Source organism: Scatophagus argus, chromosome 1 (genome assembly GCF_020382885.2).
Source record: "Scatophagus argus isolate fScaArg1 chromosome 1, fScaArg1.pri, whole genome shotgun sequence".
Lineage (NCBI taxonomy): Eukaryota > Metazoa > Chordata > Actinopteri > Scatophagidae > Scatophagus > Scatophagus argus.
Window position 1 is genome coordinate 15243771 of NC_058493.1, and position 22508 is coordinate 15266278.

General features: G+C 42.3%; 2 protein-coding genes across 9 annotated transcripts in view; both read right to left on the reverse strand.

The window, feature by feature from the left end:
• furina (furin (paired basic amino acid cleaving enzyme) a) overlaps positions 1–7677 on the reverse strand; it is a 71603-nt gene extending 63926 nt beyond the window's left edge. Inside the window, exons 1-3 of one of the 8 annotated variants that reach the window (XM_046385684.1) lie at positions 6955–7094; positions 6776–6853; positions 508–835 (exon numbers count right to left, since the gene is read on the reverse strand). In XM_046385684.1, coding sequence (XP_046241640.1) covers positions 508–717 — 210 coding nt within the window. In that variant the 5' untranslated portion in view covers positions 718–835; positions 6776–6853; positions 6955–7094. Of the gene's footprint in view, positions 1–507; positions 836–3839; positions 3981–4190; positions 4305–6775; positions 6854–6950; positions 7095–7526 lie in introns of those variants that run through there. The other 7 variants (XM_046385708.1, XM_046385656.1, XM_046385674.1 and 4 more) reach the window with 7 other exon arrangements.
• An 872-nt stretch (positions 7678–8549) lies between these two features.
• Positions 8550–22371, reverse strand: LOC124057450 (stereocilin). The gene is made up of 28 exons (XM_046385733.1): positions 20862–22371; positions 20156–20180; positions 19463–20048; positions 18416–19303; positions 18268–18330; positions 18061–18186; positions 17677–17843; positions 17399–17585; positions 16974–17089; positions 16632–16764; positions 16358–16540; positions 15916–15954; positions 15659–15835; positions 15423–15572; positions 14027–14085; positions 13751–13874; positions 13555–13637; positions 13333–13468; positions 12631–12833; positions 11976–12066; positions 11714–11885; positions 11404–11573; positions 10862–11017; positions 10632–10774; positions 10026–10174; positions 9710–9807; positions 8913–9060; positions 8550–8743 (listed from the first exon to the last, which is right to left on the reverse strand). The coding sequence occupies exons 1-28, from the start codon at positions 22033–22035 to the stop codon at positions 8655–8657; spliced, it is 5835 nt and encodes a 1944-aa protein (XP_046241689.1). The 5' UTR covers positions 22036–22371; the 3' UTR covers positions 8550–8654.
• Positions 22372–22508: the final 137 nt, after the last annotated feature.

Genomic DNA, 22508 nt, shown 5'->3' on the forward strand with positions numbered 1-22508 from the left:
ATTTATATTTATTAGTAATTGTAGGACTTATAAACAGACAAAGTGCTGTGCCTTAAGTGAGGTAGTCATTTACTAATCCAGTCATGTAGGTTTCACTGCACAGCCACAACTCAACTCAAGTGCACCTCTTTCTTTACAGGCCATGTAGGCCACCCTGTCACATGAATATGGCATTTTCTTATGTTTCTGTTTGGCTTTTGTACACAATTTCCAGCAAATTGTTTTTATGCTTTTTTTCCCTGATAGATGCCCATTCTCATTCTCCGAAGACATTAACATGTCAGATATTAGACACACTATGAACAATAGCAGCAAGTTCACCTTATTTCATGCTACCTTTCACGGGGCCAAAGAGTCCTATATTTGCATAGCTAAAATGCAGCTGGTTTTATTTTCACATATGCCTCTTGTGCCATCTCTGGTCTACACTGCTTTAGTTCTTTCCCACTGTATCTAAGCAATATACCACTGTCAAATGCAGAGAAATAAAAGAAGTCTATAACTTACATGTCCGTAGTTGATGAACCCATATTTGCTGGCAATTTTTTCAGCTTGCTCCTGACCTCCAGGTATGTGGACAGCCCATGTGTTTGTGTAGATGTTGTGACCCAGCACTGGTTCCAGCCCAGACACCAACAAGACCAGCAGAGGCCCAAGTAGCAACTCGAGCAGCCTCAGCCTGTGGCCTTCAGATGGAGATCGAGCGCCAGAAGCCATCGGTTTCTCCTAGTGCAGCACAGTCTCTGAGTACAGCGCCTCTCTGACAGGCCGGGGCTGCCCACGGTGCATGCAGGTGCACAGACAGAGAAAAAGAAGGGGGGCAGTCACAGCTCACCTGGCCGGAAACAAAAGAAAAGAAGGAAATGCAGCAAGTTTATACATCTCTACAATGTTTAGAAAGCCCATTGATGATTTTACTGGTGAATCGTTCCTTGTCATCCATCGTGAAAATTAAACTGTACCATAAAAGGAGACTGTATAGTCTTTGGCACGTCAAGATCTACAGGGAAACTATTCATACGAGGCCAAGCAACGTCTGGTCAAAATTTGAGGTTTTGTTCTTCCCTTGGCAGTTGCTTCAATGTCTGCCAGAATAGAGTAATAAACTCTGAGATAAAGTCTTCAGATTTACTATAAATATACACTGAAGTTTTGAAATGAAAACACAACCCCACTAAATAATATATTAATCAATTTTGTCCATGAAGAAGAACTGCAGTATGCACCAGACGCACTCCAGCTAAGTACAGGCGTTTGATAATCTCTCAGGGAGCAGCAAGCAGGACGTCGAAGGCCATACCCACTGTTGTGGTCAGACACACACACACAGAGCAAATTTTGGTGGTTACACTCCCATGGGAGGATATGGTAGATTGCGAAAGGAAAATGCTTAGGTATACTGGGTTGCCAGCAGAGGTGGAGAAGTGTGGTTGGAAAGCTAGACTACGCCCTGGATGGTGAGGGATCACGGCAGAGTCAACCTACGAGGTGAAATAGCCACTTGAGGGTGGAGTTTAAATGCCTGAGGCAGCAGCGGTGGCAGCAGAGAGAGAGAGAGCATACACACTCAGAGTTTCAAAGAAAAATGTGACTGCAGCACACATTTACAATATACTGATTTGAGTGTGGGTATTTCTGTACAGTAGACTGAATGATATCTCACTTAACAGTATGAAAATGCAGACATCGTGAACATTGTGTTCATGAATAAGACAAAGCAATACATCATCGGACACAGCATGGCTACAGTAGCCAGAGTGAGCAGAGACAGATCAGCTCAGCTCATGGTGTAACTGTTTGCCGATACAATTTTGTCTCTAAGCTGCTGTTTTCAAGCCAGAAATGTCAGCTGTGCCTTCAGTCTCTTGAGACCATTACCCAAAGTGCTAACTCTATTGCATCCCAGAATTTACTGGACTGCACTGAATACAGTGCTCCTATTTCGTGTTTCCTACCACATGCAGTCACATTTGTTCTCCCAGTTCAACTCTCATCATCTCGCAGGTGTTACAGCCTCCTATAATCACCCCCTCTCCTGCATTACCGGCCACTGAACAAAACCCTCAAATTTGATTCAGTGTGCCATTACGCTACAATCCAAATGAACAAACAAGCTCCTCAAACTTTCCCTGGATAGGTAGTTGGACATTCTGTTGTGTACTCAAACAGTCATTTGGTATACAATTACAAAGGCTTTCACGTTAAAAATACTCCACTAATCCAATTCACTTCAGTATCATCTGAAGCCACTGGATAAAACACCGTACATAAAGATAAGCATTACAATATATCACAATATTTTTTTAATGTAAAAATGGATGTACAATTCAATATACTCAGCATTTTGATTTTTATTTATCTAGACTGCAATGACAAAGCAAATTAGATACAAATTCCCCAAGTGCCAGATGCCCACTAAACAGCTGCCAGTCTGACCAGCTACTTCCACAGCTGAAGGAACTTGGAGTAATGGTTACATTGATTTCTGGAAAGACTTTTCGGTGCAGATAATTTGCTTAACTTGCTGCCAGCTGGCATCTATCAGCTGCTTAGTAACCCTAAACAGACGCCGTTGATGAACCAAGTCTCTCAGCGTTTCACCACGATCAGCAGCTTCAGCGCGCTGTAACGTCAATTTCCTTATCTAGGATGTCAAATTTCTTTACTACTCTCAGCGGCCACTTTACTAGGCACACCTGTACAATGTAATGCAATCCCATACAACAGCCTTGCCATAACATTCCTCTTTACAAAGCCCATAAAGGTCAGTTGTGGGTGTCAGAAAGATATAAATTAAATTAGATTTATTACTGAGGTCATCTCGGTGTTGTTCCAAGCCGCTTTACACAAATACTAATAAATACACACAAGTTTAATTTTCATCAAAATTTGAGGCTTGGCCGTGTAAATTTTTCCTACGGCCAATTCTGAGAACCTAAGTCCTGAGTTATTCTATTATGTTGACATATAACGTCTATGAGGAGTTTCATTCTGTTTCCTTACACATTCACAGGTACGTGCCCTGCATGTGCAACTTCAAATACGTGCTCTGCTTGTTAGAGTTATTCTTCTGCACATGTTTACATTCAAATAACAGAAAACTTGTTTTACAATCTTTGGCAAAATGTTCACCAATTGAAGCATACTGAAAAAGCCAAGTTTCTGTCATACACCTCCATCTGGTTTTCAGTTATTTGATATAAATGGCCTCTTGCTAGTGTGAAAATCCCTTCAGTGGATACTTTTCCTGTCTAGCTCAGACACTTAAGAAACTCCCTTGATAAAACTGCTTCTTCTTTTGTTGCTAAAACACAGAGCTAGATCCCCTCGCGGTTGTATTGGCATTTATCACTTATTATCTTATCAAATGTTCATTATAAAATAATCCCAGCGTCAGTGGCAATTCAAACAAGTATTTAAATCGCTTGTACCCTCTGCAGGTACTTGCTGCATGTGTGGAACCAAGAAAAATATTACATGGCCTAAGGTGAAAAAACTTGAACGTCACAGGTGTGATTCTAACAGCCATATCCTGAGAAGGTTTCCAGGCAGATGAGTAAATGTCTAAAGGGTTAAAGCAGACTTGTAGGTTGTGAAGCTACAGCTCACTGCAACATTAAAGATCAGCCAGCTTACAGGTCAGCTTGGCTGCGAGTTGATACGGCAAGCTGCTAATCCACACCAGGCATTTCAGTAGTAGATAGTTCATTTTATAAATTCATTTATAAATATCTGCATAACAGTTGATAAACAAGCAAATCATGTATATTAAAACCATGCAGAACAAATCGGGTGCCGTTAGTGTCTCTCAAAGTAGAACTGTTTTTAAATGTGCCAACCTTCAGTTGCACCCAAATCCCTCCGCCGCCTTTTTAATTCTTCCTTCCTCCTTAGTTAAGCCTATTTCATGAACAGATACAAAAAAAAAAAGAAAACTAAAATAAGTAGAAAGGATTCACTACCAAATTTAATTACATGTTGACTCTTTGCATCTCAGATCCTAATTAAATTTAAAATGAACACAAAGTTCATTCTGAAAGCCTCAGAAGTGGACATCGGCTGTTTAAGCCAGAATCTGCCAAAGTAATTAGCAGATTAAATTTATCCAAATTCTAAAATACAACTGCACACAATGAACATAAGCAAATGAGGAAAACTGGACAAGCGAGAGATGAATCTAGTAGCACAACTCACTGAACTTTGTCCTGTGTCCTTGGATGCAACAAGTAAATAGAGTGTGAACCTTTCCAAACCTGTCTGATTTCCAGGCACACGCTGACTTTAAGCACAGACGCCTGTGACCTCATCTAGGTGCTCAACCACTCAGTTTCTTTAACGTCAGAGTGGAAACCACGCCATGACACAACAATTAGCCAAATACTTTACTGTTGGCAAAGACAAAGGAGAAGCCGACCACGGTGCCGGGGGGGGGTCTTCAGTGCTACCACAGTAAATGATACCACATGTCAGATTATGCTAACAGAAAAACACACCAAATTATAATTAGCCAAGTATCATTAAGCCCAAAGGATAATACCAGCCTCATTACTGAACTCATCAGGATGTTTTAAAAAGGAAACAGTTTACACCTCATCAGTTTATTGTTTACATTTTAATGAGAACAAAATCAACTCTGATGCGTTTCCTCTGCTATGATTCTTTCGTCACACTCAAACACACGAAATCTCAGCACAGGATCACTCAGATAGCCCAAAGAGTGATGGGAAGAAAAACAAAACAAGCTGTTAGTGCGGCAATAATAAGGTTATTGACAGAATTAGAGCAACTCATGAAATTCCACAAACACTAAATGATAAGCCCATTAAGCCCAAATCAGCACAGCAAATCACTCGAGTGTACATGAGCTCCAACACTTCACCAAACCGCTGTTTTGCAAAATGTGGTCTTTAGAGTAAATAAGTAATTAATTAGCAGCAGTAATCACATTCAGACCATTATTATCACAAAGAGTGTGCTTTAAACTTTTTCACGGTTTGGCCTTTTGATTTTCCCAATTAGGGATTTTTTCTTATTTGCAGAATGTGCACACATTGAAGAAAGCACACACTACAAGCTAAACAACACACAGGACCGCAAAGCAGGAGTCTTGACATTTCAACATTTCTGCTACGGAACGTTGAAGGCGACAGCTTCCGAATTAGATTCAATGTGTTATTAATTAAAATAGTTATCAGTGGTCTCCACATTTGGGATCTTTGCTAGAAGTCCACAGGTGCTCAAAGTAAATGGAGGGAAAAAACAGGAAACAAAATGGTGGAAATGTACACCTCTGGAGAGTAAGAGCTGTAAAAACCGAGATCCTTCAGCCGTGAGCATAAAAGCTTCCCTTCAGGATATTGAGGGGCAGAAAAATCATCTTGATGTTTGAACTAACACGTCCTCTGCCACATTGTTTGCCCTCCTGAATGAAGACTTTCAACAACAGGATGGATTTTTACTGCTCTCCAGTAGTGTGGGTTTTATCCATTTTACTTTCTGTATCCCTGTTACTTGGTTTCAGTGTCAAAACGACAGTGGATTTTCAATAAAATAATAAGGATTTGTAGCACAAAAAAGCCAATCACTGATTAGTTCGCCAATATCAGCCCCCAACCCTGTCAAAAAAAATTAAAAATTAAAATTACATTGACACTGTCAGAAATTAATAATTCAACTTCATTAGGTACCAGATAACTGTTAAACTAAAGATCTCAGTCAAAGTATTAAATACCTAAATAAATGAATAAATCTGAATCACTTAACATCAAACTCAAGGTAAATAATAAAAAATACAGAACTGATCAACTATTTTAAAAAAACAAATCTAGCTGAAAGCAATTTTTACTTTTGAGCTGATATTTTCTCCTCAAAATCATTAACTCTACTTGAGAAGTTGACCGGTGGAGAGTTCAGAGCCGAGTCCTACCAGTACCTATCCATGCCAATTAACTGGCCAAACCAATTAATCTGTCTGCTTCTAGAAGATGACCGTGAGCAAACAAGACACCACAGCTGTGCTACAGGGAACAGACACAAATGGAGTTGTGTACTACTAAGTGTGTTTCGCAAGTAAGCCGTGTTTTTTCCCAATGGGAATTTTATTGTAAAACATATTTCATAAAACCCCCTTCAGCTTTCCTGAGATAAGAACAAGTACATGCATCTCACTGATACGCTTGTAGGGGGGGGATCACTCAGTTTGAAGAAGTGAAACATCTCACAGTGTACAAGCAAGCAGTCACACTTGATTTCAGAACAATGTGCAATGTGTTTTTGGTTGTTGTTTTAATTTGGTACGTGTAACTACATGCAACAACCTTGTTTATCCTTGATGATCAGCAGCTTAATATTGCTTCACCGAAGAGCTAAAATTACAGGCTACTGTACAGCACAAACAGCAGAAGGAGGTCAGTTTCCCATAGTGACGCAACCTTATTTCTATGCAGTATCTACTGTGACATTTAATATCTACAGCTCGGTTACAAAATTGATATTCAGCCTGCAAAAAGACGCTTTTCATTGAAAATCACATCAGTCCAGATTATGTTACACCAAACGTCAAACCAAATGTAGAGCACAGCAGGTCAGCCCAGTGTATACAACAACATCATGTGCATTGCAGATCTGCACTGATTACTTCTAATGTCAAAGTTCAGGCCTACAGGAGTCTAAGTGCCGCAGCCTTAATAACAGCTGATATAACGTTATCAGAGCGCAGTATCAAAAGTAAAGTAAAAGTTTCCTGTTGGCTGCACGAGTAAACAGAAACACGTACTGTTTGTGAGGAGCGGAGATCAGCTGCAGTAACCTAACGTTACAGTCCAGGAAGGAGGAAAACTTCTCTCGCTCGGGCCTGTAACGCCAAACACTTTAACGTTCATGAGCTGAAGTTAAGGCATTTAAATATATAATCTCATGGGAGCAACGCTGCGAGTTCACGGTCGGTCCACTCACCTCACACGATAAGTGCGTGACAACACGCAGTCATAATTCGTCACGGAGCGGCGGCTGGAGCTGATCCGATGAGGACTCCCTCCGCTTGACAAATATGTCTGAAACAGTACCGCGCCGTGATTAACGTAAACTTGACACCGCGGTAGGCTGACCTGCTCCGCTTCACAGGTGCCTCCCCTTTTTTTTTTTCGTTCGCTCCCCTCTTGTCATCCACCCCCTGACGAACAGCGCCGACCTCGACTCGCTCACATTTTACTACTCATTCCGACCGAGCGGTGTGGATCGGGATCACCATAATTTTTTTCGCAGGAGCAACCACAGAAACCGGACGCGGCGCATTCGACGTCACCTCGGCATGTGTGTATCGGAGAGAGACCCCCGCAAAAAACCACCTTTAGAGCGCACAAACTGACAGCAATCGGGATCGATAAGGCGACATGCAGTCCAGTCCTGTCCTGTGTCAGGGTCCCGGTGGTACTCGAGGCGAGGACACGGTAAACTCGCTGACCACGCAGCCCAAACAAGTGAAAAATATACGCTAGAGCAGACGAGAAACTTACAATCGGCTCAACTTACCAGCTTCCTTTTACATCCTGCTCGACCGGGTTGGCTGTTGTCTCTCACCGCGGTGTTAGAAGCGACGACAACACGGTGAAGCGACTGAAAAACTGATAAAAGAGAATTGCTGGTTATAAATAGTCATGATACCCCCCTGGTGTACCGCTGAGTGGTCGGTACAAGCCCCAGGAAATACGTCACGGCCGTGGACAAAGTGGAGACGTTGGCTAGAGCAACACCTACTTGCAGGCCATCAGCGCTGCGACACCCCCACCTGCTGGTCATAAGCTGCATAGCATCCTCATCCTGACACTCAGGTTGTGGCGACAGCTACCAGACAATATATTTATTAACAGATTGTTTCTTAGAGGCTGATTAAACTGCTTTGGGACATAAAACGCTCAAGGAGTTATCGTTCAAAAAAGAAATATGCACCAAGTGAGCATTATAACCTCAAATTTGACTGCCACATATCTGCCTTCACTGTTATTGTAGCTTACTGTTGACTAAGATCCTGAACAGATGTGCAGTCAATCAAACCCCATTTAAGAACCACAAACAACATTATAATACAGACTGTCAGTATCTTGTAAAGGGAGGCACATTGAAAGTGAATATTCAGACTTACAGATAGCACAGGCCAGTCAATGAATCACTCTGATGTTAAATTTTACCTTTTGCCATTACATAATTTGGTTATTGAGCTGACAGAAGCTATAAATGTAAGAGGAAGCTATTTCAAAGGTATTTTAAAGACTCTAGTGTCTAATTTAAAGGGAAAGGACTTATGATATTTAAATGTGAATTCCCTAAAATATCATCTTAAGTTTGCTGACTTGATCACACATGTTGTAAAGTTTGGAAAGCCCTTCCTTGAGCCAAATAAACAATAATTACGGTGTTGCCTCCTATGATTGTTCTAGCAAAAGAATATCATACACAGTACAACCACATACATTTATTTACATTTTGTCAAGCTTATAGCTCAATTAAAAGTACAGTGCGCAGCAGAGCACGATCAAGAGCAATGTTAATTAAAGGACCAACACACAGAGGGGACAGAACAGTTCAAAATATTTATTTGAAGTACAAATATGATGATACCAAAGAGGAGAAGGGACAATTAAACTGGATGCAGCATTTTAAATTAGTTGCCATAACAAGAGGCACAGAGTCAGCGAGCGTACAGCGAAACTGTCTGCATCCACAGCCGCTGGAGACAAGTTTCTCCCTGCAGAAGCAGACAAACAGAGCATGTATCAACACAACATAAAAATCACTTTCATAATGAAAGTATATGTGCTCACAGACTCTTCCTTAATTAACTGTAACACATTCATTATGAGGGAGCTTAATAAAAGGAGGTTTTATCATATTATTTTATTTTCTTTAAGACACACCTCTCAGCTCCAGCAGGACGTCTCCTTCGTATCTGGCCAGTCCAATAGCGTGTCTCTGTTCAGTGTCCAGCTCTGCCCACTGCTCCTCAGTGACTGCCCACGCCTGCTCCACGCTCAGCCATGACAACCGAAAGGCACTGAAGACCACCTGTCAGACACACATCCAACACGAATACTAGCTCACTACCACAGGAGGTTCTCTGACCGAAAAGATAATATCAAATTTATGTTTTTCCTTTTCCTCAAAAATTATGACTTTCATATAACAAATATTTTCAGATAACTTTTATATTATATATGCATACATGTGTACATATATGTGTGTGTGTGTGTAAATACCTAATTTATGTCATATGTATAAATAAAAATATTTTTTCAAATATTCAAAATAATAGACAATATTGCAAGAAATATGTAAAACTGTCAACACAATGACTTGCCAAGCGGGTAACATTAACAATGGCTCTGGTGTATTTGAGTGTCACAGTAAGCCATGACAGTGACAGTGAGCCTGCATACACAATATCAGAATCCTGAAACTAAAACAGCTAAATGGAAATAAATTTAGCCATCATTCATTTTATTTTTTACGCCTGTGACTTGTCAAGATGTTATCCACGAAAATGGCCCATTGATTCCCCTCTTTCACACTTCATGGCACTAAAACTGCTACAGAAGTAAAATATAATTCAGACAAATTCAACACTGGTGCCACTTATATGAAGGTATACTGAAGCTGAATGTTGTTCAGGAGATTAGTCTGAATAAATGGCTGTAAGATCATGGGTGGAACTCACTGCCATCTTTTTTGGTGTCATAAGAGCGATGGCTTCAGGGATGATTCCCTCCACTTGTTCTTGTACCAGAGCTGACAGCACCATATCATCCAGGCCCACTAGAAAGAGACACAAACACTGTAGTCAGATAATTAATGCTTCTGGTATCAAATCACAGAAAAACTTTTTATACCCTCAAGGACATTTTAAATTGTACCTATCCATCCATGAGCTGTCAGCTCCTCCTCCCAGCCTCCTCCCTCTTTCAAAAACACATTTTAAAAACATTTCATCACAAAAACGTTTATAGCTCCGGGGAAATTATCTCCTGTTATACCTGACAATGTCCCGATTTCAAGGAAAACTTCTGGTCCCCAAGCGCTGACTGGACCAAAGGCTTCAGGTCTGGACAAACGGCTTGTCAGTGCCTCCATCTGCTGCTCTGTGCAGGGCAGGGACGTCTCTCGCAGGAAGGGGACAGCCATACTGCAGTTTGAGGAAAAATATTCAGGAATTTATCCTCCTCTGAGGGTGCACAAAATGTTTTCATTATGTTTGTGCTGCTGAGAAATGTGCACCAGCCTTCTGTTAGTTAGCATCTGTTAGCAAGTGGATGTGAAATCAATTAATTACTCTCTGAAAGGAATTCTGTTATGGCCCTGGAAAGAGTCATCATGATGTTTACTGCTAATTACTGGTAAGTAGTACACAATGTACTTACTGCATTGTATGCAAATTAGTAGTATTTGTTAACCCCTTTTTACTGTATATCTTTATTTATGCATGTTAATGTTTTGATGCCATTTCTCTCTCTTACTGGATCATTTTTCAGTGTTTTCAGTGCTTTGTTGGGTCTCACACGTTGCGTGGAAAACTCATTCATTTGCTAAGTACAACCTAAGTATGAGGGGGTTGCAGAAATACGTTTAGGTATCTGGCTGACCTGAGGTTGTAGGCGCTCAGTCTTTTGATCTCTGAGGGATACAGACCACAGATCAGACGGCCAAATGTTGCCAGATCAGTGGCTGTTAACTGCTCCACTTTCAGTTTGCGTTTCCGCATCACACCTGAAATCACCGCTCTCATCTGAAAAAAAAAAAAAAGGGATTTTAAACACTCACTAATGGACAAGGTCTTGAAGAATGAAAAATAATGAAAACTTCAGAAGTTCACCTTTTTAGGGCTCCAGCCTGTCAGCGTGCCCAGATGTGCCAACACGCTCAGATCAGTGAGGCTGACGTCGTGAAGCTCTCTTTCCCCCATCTCGGTCACCAGTGAGCCCAGAGCCAGCACCTGATCTGCCTTCAGCTCTCTCACCGGACTGAAGGACTGGATTTAACGAAGAACCACAACCTCAGATTTCATATTTCAGCCACAAATTATGTTGATATTAACATACAGACAGACAAACAGAATCCCCCAAACTCATGCTGCTGATGAGGACCAGGTAGACCAATGTGTTGTTTTAACACAGGAAAACAGTTTTTAGGGTACTGATCCTTCTGCTGGACTTTGCAATGTAGTTTTCCATGAAATGATATAACCCACAGGTTGACCCAAATTGTGCCCATATAACCCATGTAGAAGGACATGCTGTGGTCTTACTGGTAGGAGGGGAGAATAATGTGTGGATGCTGGTAGAAGACAAGTTGTATTCAAAAAAATAATCAGAGATTAGATTTCACATGGCGTTTCACAGGCATACTTTTACTGACCTGCCTGAGTTTCACCCACAATGCTCGGCGCTGCTCAGAGCTCAGTGAAGCGTCCTGACCGAAAACTTCCACACACTGTTTTAGATCCTCCTGTGACATGCGGCTGAGCTGAGAGGATGTCCAAGCTGAAGGAAAAGTCCCTCTGATGTCTGCACAGCTTGGAACTGGTGCTGCTCGTAGAGACAGCAGTGAATTCAAATATGAACAAATAAAAATGTATACAGACACAAAATGCTTTTGATACAGAATTAAAAACATTACAACAAAATATAATAAAAGCACTGAAAGTCAGAGGAAATATTTATTGAACCTTTTGCCCTCCTGCTACGTGCTTTCACAATCCCTCGAATGAGACTCTGAGTCTGCTGTCTCTGACGATGCTGGTCCATACACTGAGTGACACACACTCTACCCACTTCGCTGTCCTCCCAGTGTCCTTGACCCACCAGGACCTGCTCCACCGTGTCTTTATTCAGCACTGTCTGCACAAGGGGAAACACATTTTGTCTCAGAAAGCCAGTTCAAGTGCAGTGAAGTGAAGTATTTGCACATGGATGCTTTGGGGTGCTTACCAGTGGAATAGAGTTGATCTGCTTTGTTGAGAGAGAAAACACCAGCCTGCCCAAATGTTCAACATCCCCAGGTTGCCATTTTGACGGCTCCCTGTTAACAAGTACGTGTGTTTTCTCATTGCTGCTTCGTAATCCACAGGCACAATGCTGGAATTCATCTGCCAGCTATTTTATACGCTTTACCGTATACAAACTATTTCTACTACTTTTATGCTACTTCTCTACCCCTGTGTAGAAAATTTTAATTTATGAATCACTGTAGACCAGTATACTATACACTATATTCAATTACATGTTAAGCCGTGCTATAGCCAGATGGTCCTGAGGATGGCATGAATTTTGCATAAACATTCACATACTTCTCAGTATAAACTGTAATAACTTTGGTATCTTTTAACTTGGTGCAGCAGCGGAGAACAGGAAATCTTTTGAATGTCATCATCTCCGGATCATGAGTTTACTGTTCAGATAACAAAGCTGATGTTCTTATGATCTCATGATCTTGTGAAAACAAAAGACTGAAATGCTCAAGATAACTTATCGTCAGAAAACGAGCCAATTATTGTAATTAATAAGTCATGCTTTTAAAAATAATGATTGAAATGAACCTCTCATGAGCCGAATGTGTTTTCTCCAGCATGATATGTTTCTTTACCCAAGCAGGTCTTTCTGAGTGAGCAGGGCGCCAATGTCTCTCAGAGCCTCTTTGGGAAAGCAGAAACTTCTCATCTCCTCCAGCCGCAGAGCCAGAGCTCCTCTGTCCACCAGAGCCAAACTGTCCCGGTCCAGGAAAGGCAGCAAAGGCCCCAGGATGTCCAGAGTGGTGCCATTAATCTCCCCCGCAGCCTGAGAAGAGCCCTGCAGAGCACCACGAACAGTCGGTGAGGATTACAGGGATTTCACCTTGACAGGACTTCACTCGTGTGCAAAGCTGTTGAGATAATGAGGAAGGTTATGTTCTGAAATTCTTCCCCCATCTGTTTCTCTCTTTGTATGCGTGTCTGTGCATGCTTCCTTGGAAATGTAGCTTACTTTATTTCATTTATTTGACTTTATTTAATTTTTTCATTTTTGCCTGATTAATGTGTGGCTACTAAATCAAATACATGACTCACCATCACTGACGCAAGCCCTGATTTAATTCAAACAGAAATAGCATCCCCACGTTCCAGTTTGCTCTGAATGCTCATTGTGCCAGTTTAGAATTTTGAAATTAATTTACCGTAGGCTTGTTGTTTTACCTTCAGAATGTTTATAAATTACATGCAGCAATTGGTTTCTGCTGTGTCAATCCCTGCACATAACTTAAGGATATGCAGGAGATGCAGTATTTTCATAGCTCATGTTGGTGTTTTACCAGCTCAGTTACGGCTTTCTCTGCTAAATTCGTCTGCTTGTAATGTGGCAGCCTGAGGAAATCAGCAAAGTGTGCCTGAATGTGGTCCAGGATGGCTCTGAAGGATACATTAGAGAGGCTCTCTATCATTGTCACACTGGAAAAGAAGAAGAGTAGGCATAAATGTAGTCACCTTTAGATGTTAAATATTTATGTCAAGACCAAAATACATAAGATACTTACGGTAAAGTAGCAGTAAAGCCAGAGCCCAGAGCACCGAGGTCGAGTTCAGGTTGTTTCCTCAGTTCTTCCACGATACATTTTCGCTGATAACACAGCCAAAACACATCTGAGCTTGTTAGAATTAAACAGGATTTTTAATTTGTTATTGAAACATAACAACAAGAGTCTGAGGGGTGCTGAAGTATTTGCTCCTCACCAGAGCAGGTCTCATGCCTGCAGGCAGCTCACTGATAAACTGAAGCAGCGCTGCAACATCTGTATCATTGCTCCAAAGCCTCAAAAGGTCACAACTCATTCCACTCGCAATATGACCCAGGTCCCTACACAAAAAAGAAGAAATGTTATTATTTAAATTGTTCATTGAGTGACTATCAGACCAGAAAATGACTGAATCTGCATCATTTCAGTTTTGCAGGTAAAATGAAATAACGATTATAGAACTTGATGTTCTTCTGCAATATATCCAACTCACCTCACAATCTTGCTGGAAATGTTTGTAAATTCGTGGATCTTTTTAAACAAAAGTTGAGCCTGTCCAGATATATTAAAAAAAATAATAACAGTTGTCAGACACAGGATTATGGTTTACCTTGAAATAAATAACACTTTAATGAAAGGGACTAAATTAAATTAGAGTTACTTTTATTTAATATAACTGCAGTTTGATTTTCTGCACTGTCCTGAAAACAGCTGAACGCAATGGTCGCCTTCACATCCAGAGGTAAAGTCCAAAGCCTGCCAAAACACTGTTGTGACCATTTTAAAGGCATATTGTAGCTTGTCAAAGTAAAACTTGTTCAGAAGTTCAGATGGTATTGTGATACTTCATTACCCATAAAAAGTGCTCTCTATTTAAATCCCTTCAAATTAAAATAATAAAAAATTGACATTCAAAAGCCAGCTTTCGAGACTCTGGGGTTGAGTGTTTGATGCCTAAAAAATTTGGGGCAGAGTACCTCTTTAAGGATGTCAAATCCAACTTCACAACAAGACATGCTCACAAAGTCTGGTGAAATTACTGTGAAAGTTCCCAGTAATTGGCATTCTGAAAAGTCGCAGTGCATGGAACACATTTGTCACTGTATTGTTCGTTCCATCTTCTTATTTCAGTCTGTTTTGATCACAGGAGCTTTAAGGATCACTTCAAACTTTTAGTGCGCTCATAACCAGACTGGATCTAAAAACTGGTGGTATATCTTTGATAGCACTTCATTTGATATACCATCCGACTGTGTGCATTAGCTCAACGTCGCATAAAATTATAGGCTGCAGAAACACTGATTTTGAATGTAATTACACCAGTGATTACAATCTTGCAAAATACTGACTATACGAGTCCTCTTACAGTCATTTTGAGGACTATCTAATATATAAACAATAATAATATAATATTTAAATGTTTAAACATATAAATAACCCAGGGTACTGAAACATTTAACTCTAAGGTTATTAAAAAATAATATTTTAGGCTTAATATTCACTGTCACAGTACATGTCAGTGCAGCCACTCAATGAAAAGGGCAGTCTTTATTGATTTGACTTGGGCCTTGTTAGGCCAGGAACAGCGGATGAAATACACTCTTGGCTGTGACAAAATCCCTTTAAGGCAGCCATTATTAATTTATGCTACACTCCCCCACACCATTGTACTACATCCAAACTAATTAGCTTGATGGTGGCTGATGCGTATGGAGTATTAATATCCTGAAAGGCTCATATGAAGCATATCCAATGAGTTGAAGATTAATGAGACCAAAAACTGAAGCTGGTAACATTTTCCTCTTTAGTCAGAGAGCTGCCAGGCTACTGCTGTCATATCAGTGCAGTTTGAAACAGCATATAAAGGCAGATTAAAGTAAAATGTGCACCTGCTGTGGTGACCAGGGTATGTCTCTGTACAGGCTGATGTCTCTCAGGATTGTTTCTCCATGTAAGCTTTCTGTCAGCTTCCTCAGAGGGACAAACGGTAACAGACAGTTTGCCTGCTGAGTGAAGTTCTGCAGGTCCCTGTGAAGAGCCTGTTGACACAGCAGATTATGAGAAGGGATGAAAAGAGAGGAAAAGTTATATCTGATGTACTGAAGACAGATAATAGCACCATCACCTCCTGCACTGCATTGTATAACATGGCTCTATGGCCAGGCTTAAGCTCAGTTAGCAGCATTCTCCAGCACTGGCAGTGGGCAGCCTCACTGATCTCAGGCCACTGGAGGTCTCTGAGCACAGCAGGGGAGAGACCACAGTGTAATGGCTTCAGTTTGCACAGTTTTTCCATGGTGAGCTGGCAGGAGAGAAAAACACAGTGACGAAAGTGCAGCTGGCTGAAATTAAGCAAAAAATATCTTGAGAATGTCTACTTACAGTAGTGTCCTTTGATATCTTGGATAACATTTGGAAAGCCTGATGAAGGTATTTAACAATTAAGTTAATTAAGTAAGTGTTCAGCTCCCGGGCTTAAAGTCAGTCAAGTCAATATATTTAATCAGTGTTTATCTTCTTAACTCTAGAAATCTGGAAGGTAATTAATTGTGGTTTTACAGCTATGACAAAAAACCTTGTAGTACATTTTAGAGTCAAGGTTAGCTAGCTTTAGTTTTGGGGAATGTATCATCGTGTATCATCACCATCATCATCATTATTGAGAAAACAACTTGCTTTGACATTTTTTACAATTAAATTTGTCTGTCATATGTGCAAATGCTACATATGACAGGGAGAAAATCAGAGAAATATCTACAAAATAGTGGTGAACATTTAACAGAAGTCAAGAAGAAGTCAGAGGTGAGACAAATTCCCTGCAGACCTGTGCTGGAGTATATCTGTGTAATCCTGGCTGTGAGAGGATTTCCAGGAGTTGTTGTGAGGGGAGTGACAGGAGGAAGGAAGTTCCTAACTGAGAGGACAGACCACTGAGGGCAGACAGCTCTGTGGGAGCCACGCTGCTGATGTTCAGGTTCTGAATGGCTGGTATCAACCAAGAGGACAGCTGGCCGTGAAACATAGTTCAACAGAGTTAGTCAGGCATAGCGTGGGACAACACAAGAAAATGATAGTGGTTAACTTAACACACAGCTTACCCTGCCGCTGTCGCTTACGAATCCCTTCGACATACACTGAGCCAGCTGCTGCCAGAGAGCCGAAGACACGCTCACCTCCTGAAGATATGAACCCAAATCCACCGGATCCAGGTAACATGCAAGGATTCCTAACCTGCAAAAAGTCATGGTGTCTTTTTTCTTTTTTGGCCTTATTACTTGATGTATAGCAGACTGAATATTGTACCATGGCCAAACACAAAGCAACACTGAGCAGGACTGAAGCTCTGTATACAAACCACGTTGGAGAATGTACTCCAAAATTTTCATAGACAAACACAGATAATTTGTTTATGTACGTGGGTGCAGGTATCTAAGTCCCACCTCAGTATGTTATCACTGGTCAGATTCTTTTTCTTGCTGAAGACAGTCCGGAGCACATGGCGCCCTCTTACACCATCCAGACTACTGTTTCCTAGAAACTCTACCAGAGGAGTGAGCTAAAGGAGAACATTGAAAGTTGAAACAGACAGAAAAAAATACCTGCCAGTTATACATTGATGAGTGGCAAATTACAGAAAAGTGTCTTGGTAAGGTGATGGTTTGCTGTTTGATGATGGAAGTGGAGAGCATTTCACAAAAATCACCCATAAGGGCTTGACTGAGTTGAGAAGGTCATAGAACAGGGATTCATATAGCTTTTGTATTCATAGAACCATTTTTTAGTCCTTGTGACCTTTGTCATCTGTGTGTCTGTGAGGCTCAGCAGTTGTGTAAAGTCATTTTAAATTTACAACATTTCCTCTAACCTGCTGTGATGTCAGTTGTTGAAAATGACTGACTGGGAGGTAAGGCATAAGCGGGAGGATGGAACTGAGAAAGTACGGTGGCCACGTAGGGACATCCCCCACCGCACTCGACTGCAGGAGTCTTTTTACAAAGGCCTTTTTCTGCAGCGACTTCATCCCCGAGCTGTGGTCACGAATGGCTGTCAGGCTATAGAGCAACATAGAAGCTGTCAGGACCAGAACATGTACAAGATACAATGAAACTAAATGCATTTGTCTGTCAATAACACGTAACTCACACGCTGTCATTAACTATCAGTGAGGCTGGGAAGCTCATGATGTCAGAGACAGACATGAAGGGAATGAACTGAGACAGGTCCACAAACAGTTCTGGGGTCACTCGGGGGAACTTATGGATGAAAGCAGCGGTCATTGTTTCCATGGCCTGCAACTCTTTTTGAGAGGCCTGACAGAGAAAACAAAGAGCATGACAGTAACTGATGTGTATTGAATTTGGCGCTATTTAACTATGCATGGGCCATGCCACAGATTCAAATAAAATAGCAACAGTGTAACAGAACTGCAGTAAGAAGGACATGACAACTCTTACCTGCACAGTTAGTTTAATAAAAAAAAGTGTCACTAATAGGACGTTCACTGTTTTGGTTAGTTTAAGAACAAACCTGGTCTGTTTCAACTTGTAGCTGGTCCCAACTTTGATGCATATGGGACAGAAATCTCTTAACAGCGTCCTTTTCAGCAGACATCACAAGAGTGCGAATGCTGTCTCTTGGCATTTGGAGGTATTCCTGGTGAGACACAGCGATTCACACCATTATAAAGTTCAGTAAGCTGATCTTTTTGCAAAAAGCAGGTGCCTAGGGCAGTACCTGCAGCAGAACCCTGAGAGCTGACGAGTTGGTGTCCCGTTGGATGAGGTCCCACAAGACAGGCTGACGTAGAGAGCAAAAACAAGTTTTATTCACTCTTTATTGTGTGTGTGTGCTTGTGTGTGAATGTGTCAGTCAGCTGTCTTACACTGAAGCAGCTCAGCAGGTCCTCTTTGAGAGTTGCGTTCTGCTCTCTGCGGAGGAAGACTCCCACAGTGCGAAGGACGCTCATGGAGGCTTCTGGCTCCAGTGTGGCCCAAGAGGAATTGTCAAGGAGACTGGAGAGGAGAATGGCCTGGCCAAAACCTTGTCTCGCCTCTCTTTCTCCCTCGTCCAGGCCCGCCGAGAGGCCCACCATGAAGTCCAGGACTCGCAACACATATCCCAGCACAACTAAAAACCCTTCACGCTCCCCTCCCTCGACCTCGCACACACTCAGCTTGTGTACAACTTCCGCCAGCAGCGGAGCTGGATCCACACACAGCTGTGAGGTGTCAAACTCATAAGGTGCAGGGAGCATGTCAAAAAACCTCTGCAGGAGGCACTTCCTGCCCTCCAGTTCTGCCAGCAGATCAGCACAGAAATCAACAAACTGAGGCATTGCTCTTAAAAGTTGATTGTATAGTGTGGCGTTGAGACAAATATACTCTCTCAGTCCTCGTGTCTGCCCACAGAGCTCCAGCAGGGTGGAGTTGGTGAAATGATGCACAGCCCACTGACTATACTGACATGTCTCCTCAATGAGGGCAACATGGGACAAGTTTTGTATTTTGGAGCAGTACGTTGCAGCCCAGCTGCCCTCTGGCAAGGATTGGTGCAAGTCTGGAGACTGTCTCCCGCACAAAGCTGAGATCAGGACGGAGTTGTTGGGTAGGAAGCAGTGTCTGAAAGTCTGAGCACTGAGCAACCTGTTGCCCAACTGAGCCAGACAGTTCTCGTCGAGGTCTGGACTTCCTGTCGTCTCACCTGACAGCTGCACACACAGGTCGTCTATACTTGTTTGGTTAAAAACATGGTAGTCCTTTGTCAGTATGGCCTGCAAATATTAAAGTTAGAATACGTTAAAATGAAGCTGAAGAGGCAACGTGCAAATACATAAACATAGCATGTCCTCAGTACACTGGGCCATGCCGCAGGATTTATCCAAACTCATTCAACTCATGTGCACACTTCACATCAGAAAAGCCATCATTACCTGATTTGCTCTCTGCAGCCAGAAAGAGGAGTTGGCACACACTGTGTTGTTGAATTCATGCGCAAAGAACTCACTGCAGACATGAACCCAAAGGAAGTCCTCCTCAGCAGCAGACAGGTACCAAGCTGCATCAGAGCATGTGGCGTGCAGGTCGAGCCCCATCTGGGCCACTGCAGGATCAGCTGATCCGTTCTCCCCCTCAAACAGTTTACAGTAGAGGAACACAGTGAAGTTGGAGACGCCCGTCAAGCCCGGAATGGATTCATTACATGCTGCCTCCAGGATTTCTGTTGAGCTGTAGTACTCCATCTCTTTCTGCTGGTCGTTGCTCTCTCTCGTTCTCCCTGTCTGTGTCCAGTTGAATTGGGAGCGGCGAGGTGAGGTTGAGAGTTCATGAAGGCGCTTTTGTTTGGAGATTGTTCGTAAAGAGGGGGCTGTTTTTGGAGAAGAATCTGCAGGCGTTTGTCGTGATCTTTGTTCACCTCCTTCAGTGGAGGGGCAGGACAGGAATGGGAGTGAGCTTGGGAGACCATGGGAGGTAACTCCCAAAGCCTGAGCATTCCATGTCACGTTATGTCTTATCCCCCTACATGTACATGGACAGAGCAATGACAGAAATGTGAATCTCTGTTTTGCTAACAATTTGCTGTCAAATATGTAGACTGCAGCGAAATAGTGAGTCAAATATGTTACCATAAGATCAGCTGTCTCAGGTCACCTTCAAAAAAACAAAGAAAACGCAAGCATTAACAGGAAATCAAAGTGAATGAGGGGTGGAAAAAGCAACTGGAAGCTCTTGCAGTACATGACTATACCCGATGTAAGAGTGCAGCTCAGCTGACAATAGCCAAGATATAATGTTACTGACATCAGTGGGAGGATAAAGAGATTAGCTGGGCTAACAACAGATGCTTTCATCGGCCAGGATGATTACAAAGATTTTAAAGCAGTGGCACTCACTGTCACTGCCTCCCCTGTATCCTCCAGGTGAAACCAGGGCCAAACTCACAATGCTCTTCTTTGTGAATAACACTAAAAACAACCTTGACAATGCATAATACACTTCTTCAACTGTAATATACTGAATTGACGTGGCATTTAAATATTAAATAATTAATGTAGCCTTTTCTTAGAATCATCCTCTGAAGCAAAGCAACCAAATGTGAATGCAGCTACATAAAGCAACATGTGTCATTTGAACTTTCATTGGAAGGTTTTCTTTCTTGATTATTTACTGATTACATTATCAGATTGTGAATAAGAATGCACATGTAATTTAAACATTTCTGAGTGATGCACGTTTTTTCTGTGGGATGAGCCTAGTTTTTAAGTCAGCATTTGTTTAGAGTTCTTGTGATTGTGCAAACAAGTCACGGGGACAACTGCTCCATATACTCACCAACTGAGCACCGACTGCGAGCGTTGGGCTGTGGCACATCCACCAGGCTGCTGACATCATCAAGCAGTGCCATGGTCACTTGTGACACTTTTTTCCTCAGGTTACTGTAGACAGAACTACCCACCCTGTGCAGGAGGCCCTTCCTGAGCCCATCCAAACTCTGCACAAGAGCCAAATTTTTCTGTGCCAAGTGGCCACCTCGCTCTCCCCCACCTGAACGTGATAACGCCTGCAGCAGTAAACTTTGCATGGAGTCTGGATCATCCTCTGTGACCATCATGTCATCTTGAGATGCATTTCCAGACAGCCCATCCTGTCTCATAACCTCAGGAGGGAAGCTGAAGGGCTTTAAACGTCCAAATGCCCCTGAGCCCTTACTGTGTTCAGCACCTTCCCCTGCAGGGTGTAAACTGACCACAGGTTTCCAGTTGCGTGTTTCTAGGAAGCGTAACAGCTGCTGAAGCCAGCTTACATTGAAGGCACAGTCACCACGACCCTTAAGAGCACAGATGAAGCCCTGTAGACCTGCACTGGCCTGGCCATAGGTCCCACTGACCAGAGCCTGAAGTGCAGCTTCCAGCACAGCACTGACTGTCCTCCAGTTCTGAGATAAGTAAGTCAAGAGGGGCCTGTGGGGCTGACGCTCTGACAGATTGATTAGGCTCTGCAGCAGCCCCAGGAGCCAGTCCCAGTGAGGGCTGCCCCTCAGGGACATAAACCAGTCCTGCACTCTGACACTGGGACGTGGTGGCACCCGCCCATTCCACTGGTTCAGTGCAGCATTGCCTTCAGACTGAAGAAAGAAATGCAGCACCTTCTCCCACAGCTGATCCTCACCTGGCTCTGCTGGTGCCTCCTCCAGTTCGGCACCCATCTCTTGAAGGTACAGAGAGATGTTGTAGAGGAAGCCAGAGAGACGACGCCTGTCAATTGGCTTGTTTAATGAAGGCAGATTCTTGCTGGGAAGTAGACCGAGTGTTTTCAGGTGTCCCATGATATTCCTCACCCAGGGGTGGACAGACTGGTCCTTGTTTGTTTCTGGAGGAGGTTTTTGGGTATTCCAACCACTTCCTGTGCTCAATTTTGAAATGATTTCCCTAAGAATGGCATCTCGCTGGTCCCCTTTTGCACCTTCTGAAAGAGAGCCATTAAACACAGCTTGAGCCAGAATCATGTTATAAATACATCATAGTAGACATGTTTTAGCGGTGCACTGACCTGTCCTCTCAGAAGATCCTTGTCCCAGTAAAACAGCACAAACTATGATGCTAGTGAATCTAAGGGTGGCCATCCCTGGCCCTTTCTCTGCCATCTTCATCTCATGTCAGCATACAGAGTGACACAGCCGTGTCACATCTTTTTCTTCAGCTTGGTTTTCCTATTGTTTTCACAATACCTTGTGTTTAAATGGATGCTCCTTTTTTCAGAAATGGGATGGACTCAAGGAGTAAAGTGTCTCAACAGAAAGGGGATATTAAACCTTAATGACCAACTACCACCTCACCTTACCACGTTCACTGCATGGTTACTAAAACAAGTAATGTACTTAACATATAAAAGTTATAAGACTATTAAGTATTAAAGGTCGGTCCACATATGATGCTGGAAAAAGTGACCAAACAAAAGTTATGAGTATAAAGCAGGATA

Bases quoted from the DNA above. Each gene is read 5' to 3' on its own strand.
- LOC124057450 (XM_046385733.1), bottom strand. From the start codon at position 22,035: ATGATTCTGGCTCAAGCTGTGTTTAATGGCTCTCTTTCAGAAGGTGCA. The intron at 20,049-20,155 runs GTAACATATTTG...ATGTACATGTAG, and splicing joins CTGAGACAGCTGATCTTATG to GGGGATAAGACATAACGTGA. The intron at 16,765-16,973 runs GTGGGACTTAGA...GACTTTTTGCAG, and splicing joins ACCAGTGATAACATACTGAG to GTTAGGAATCCTTGCATGTT.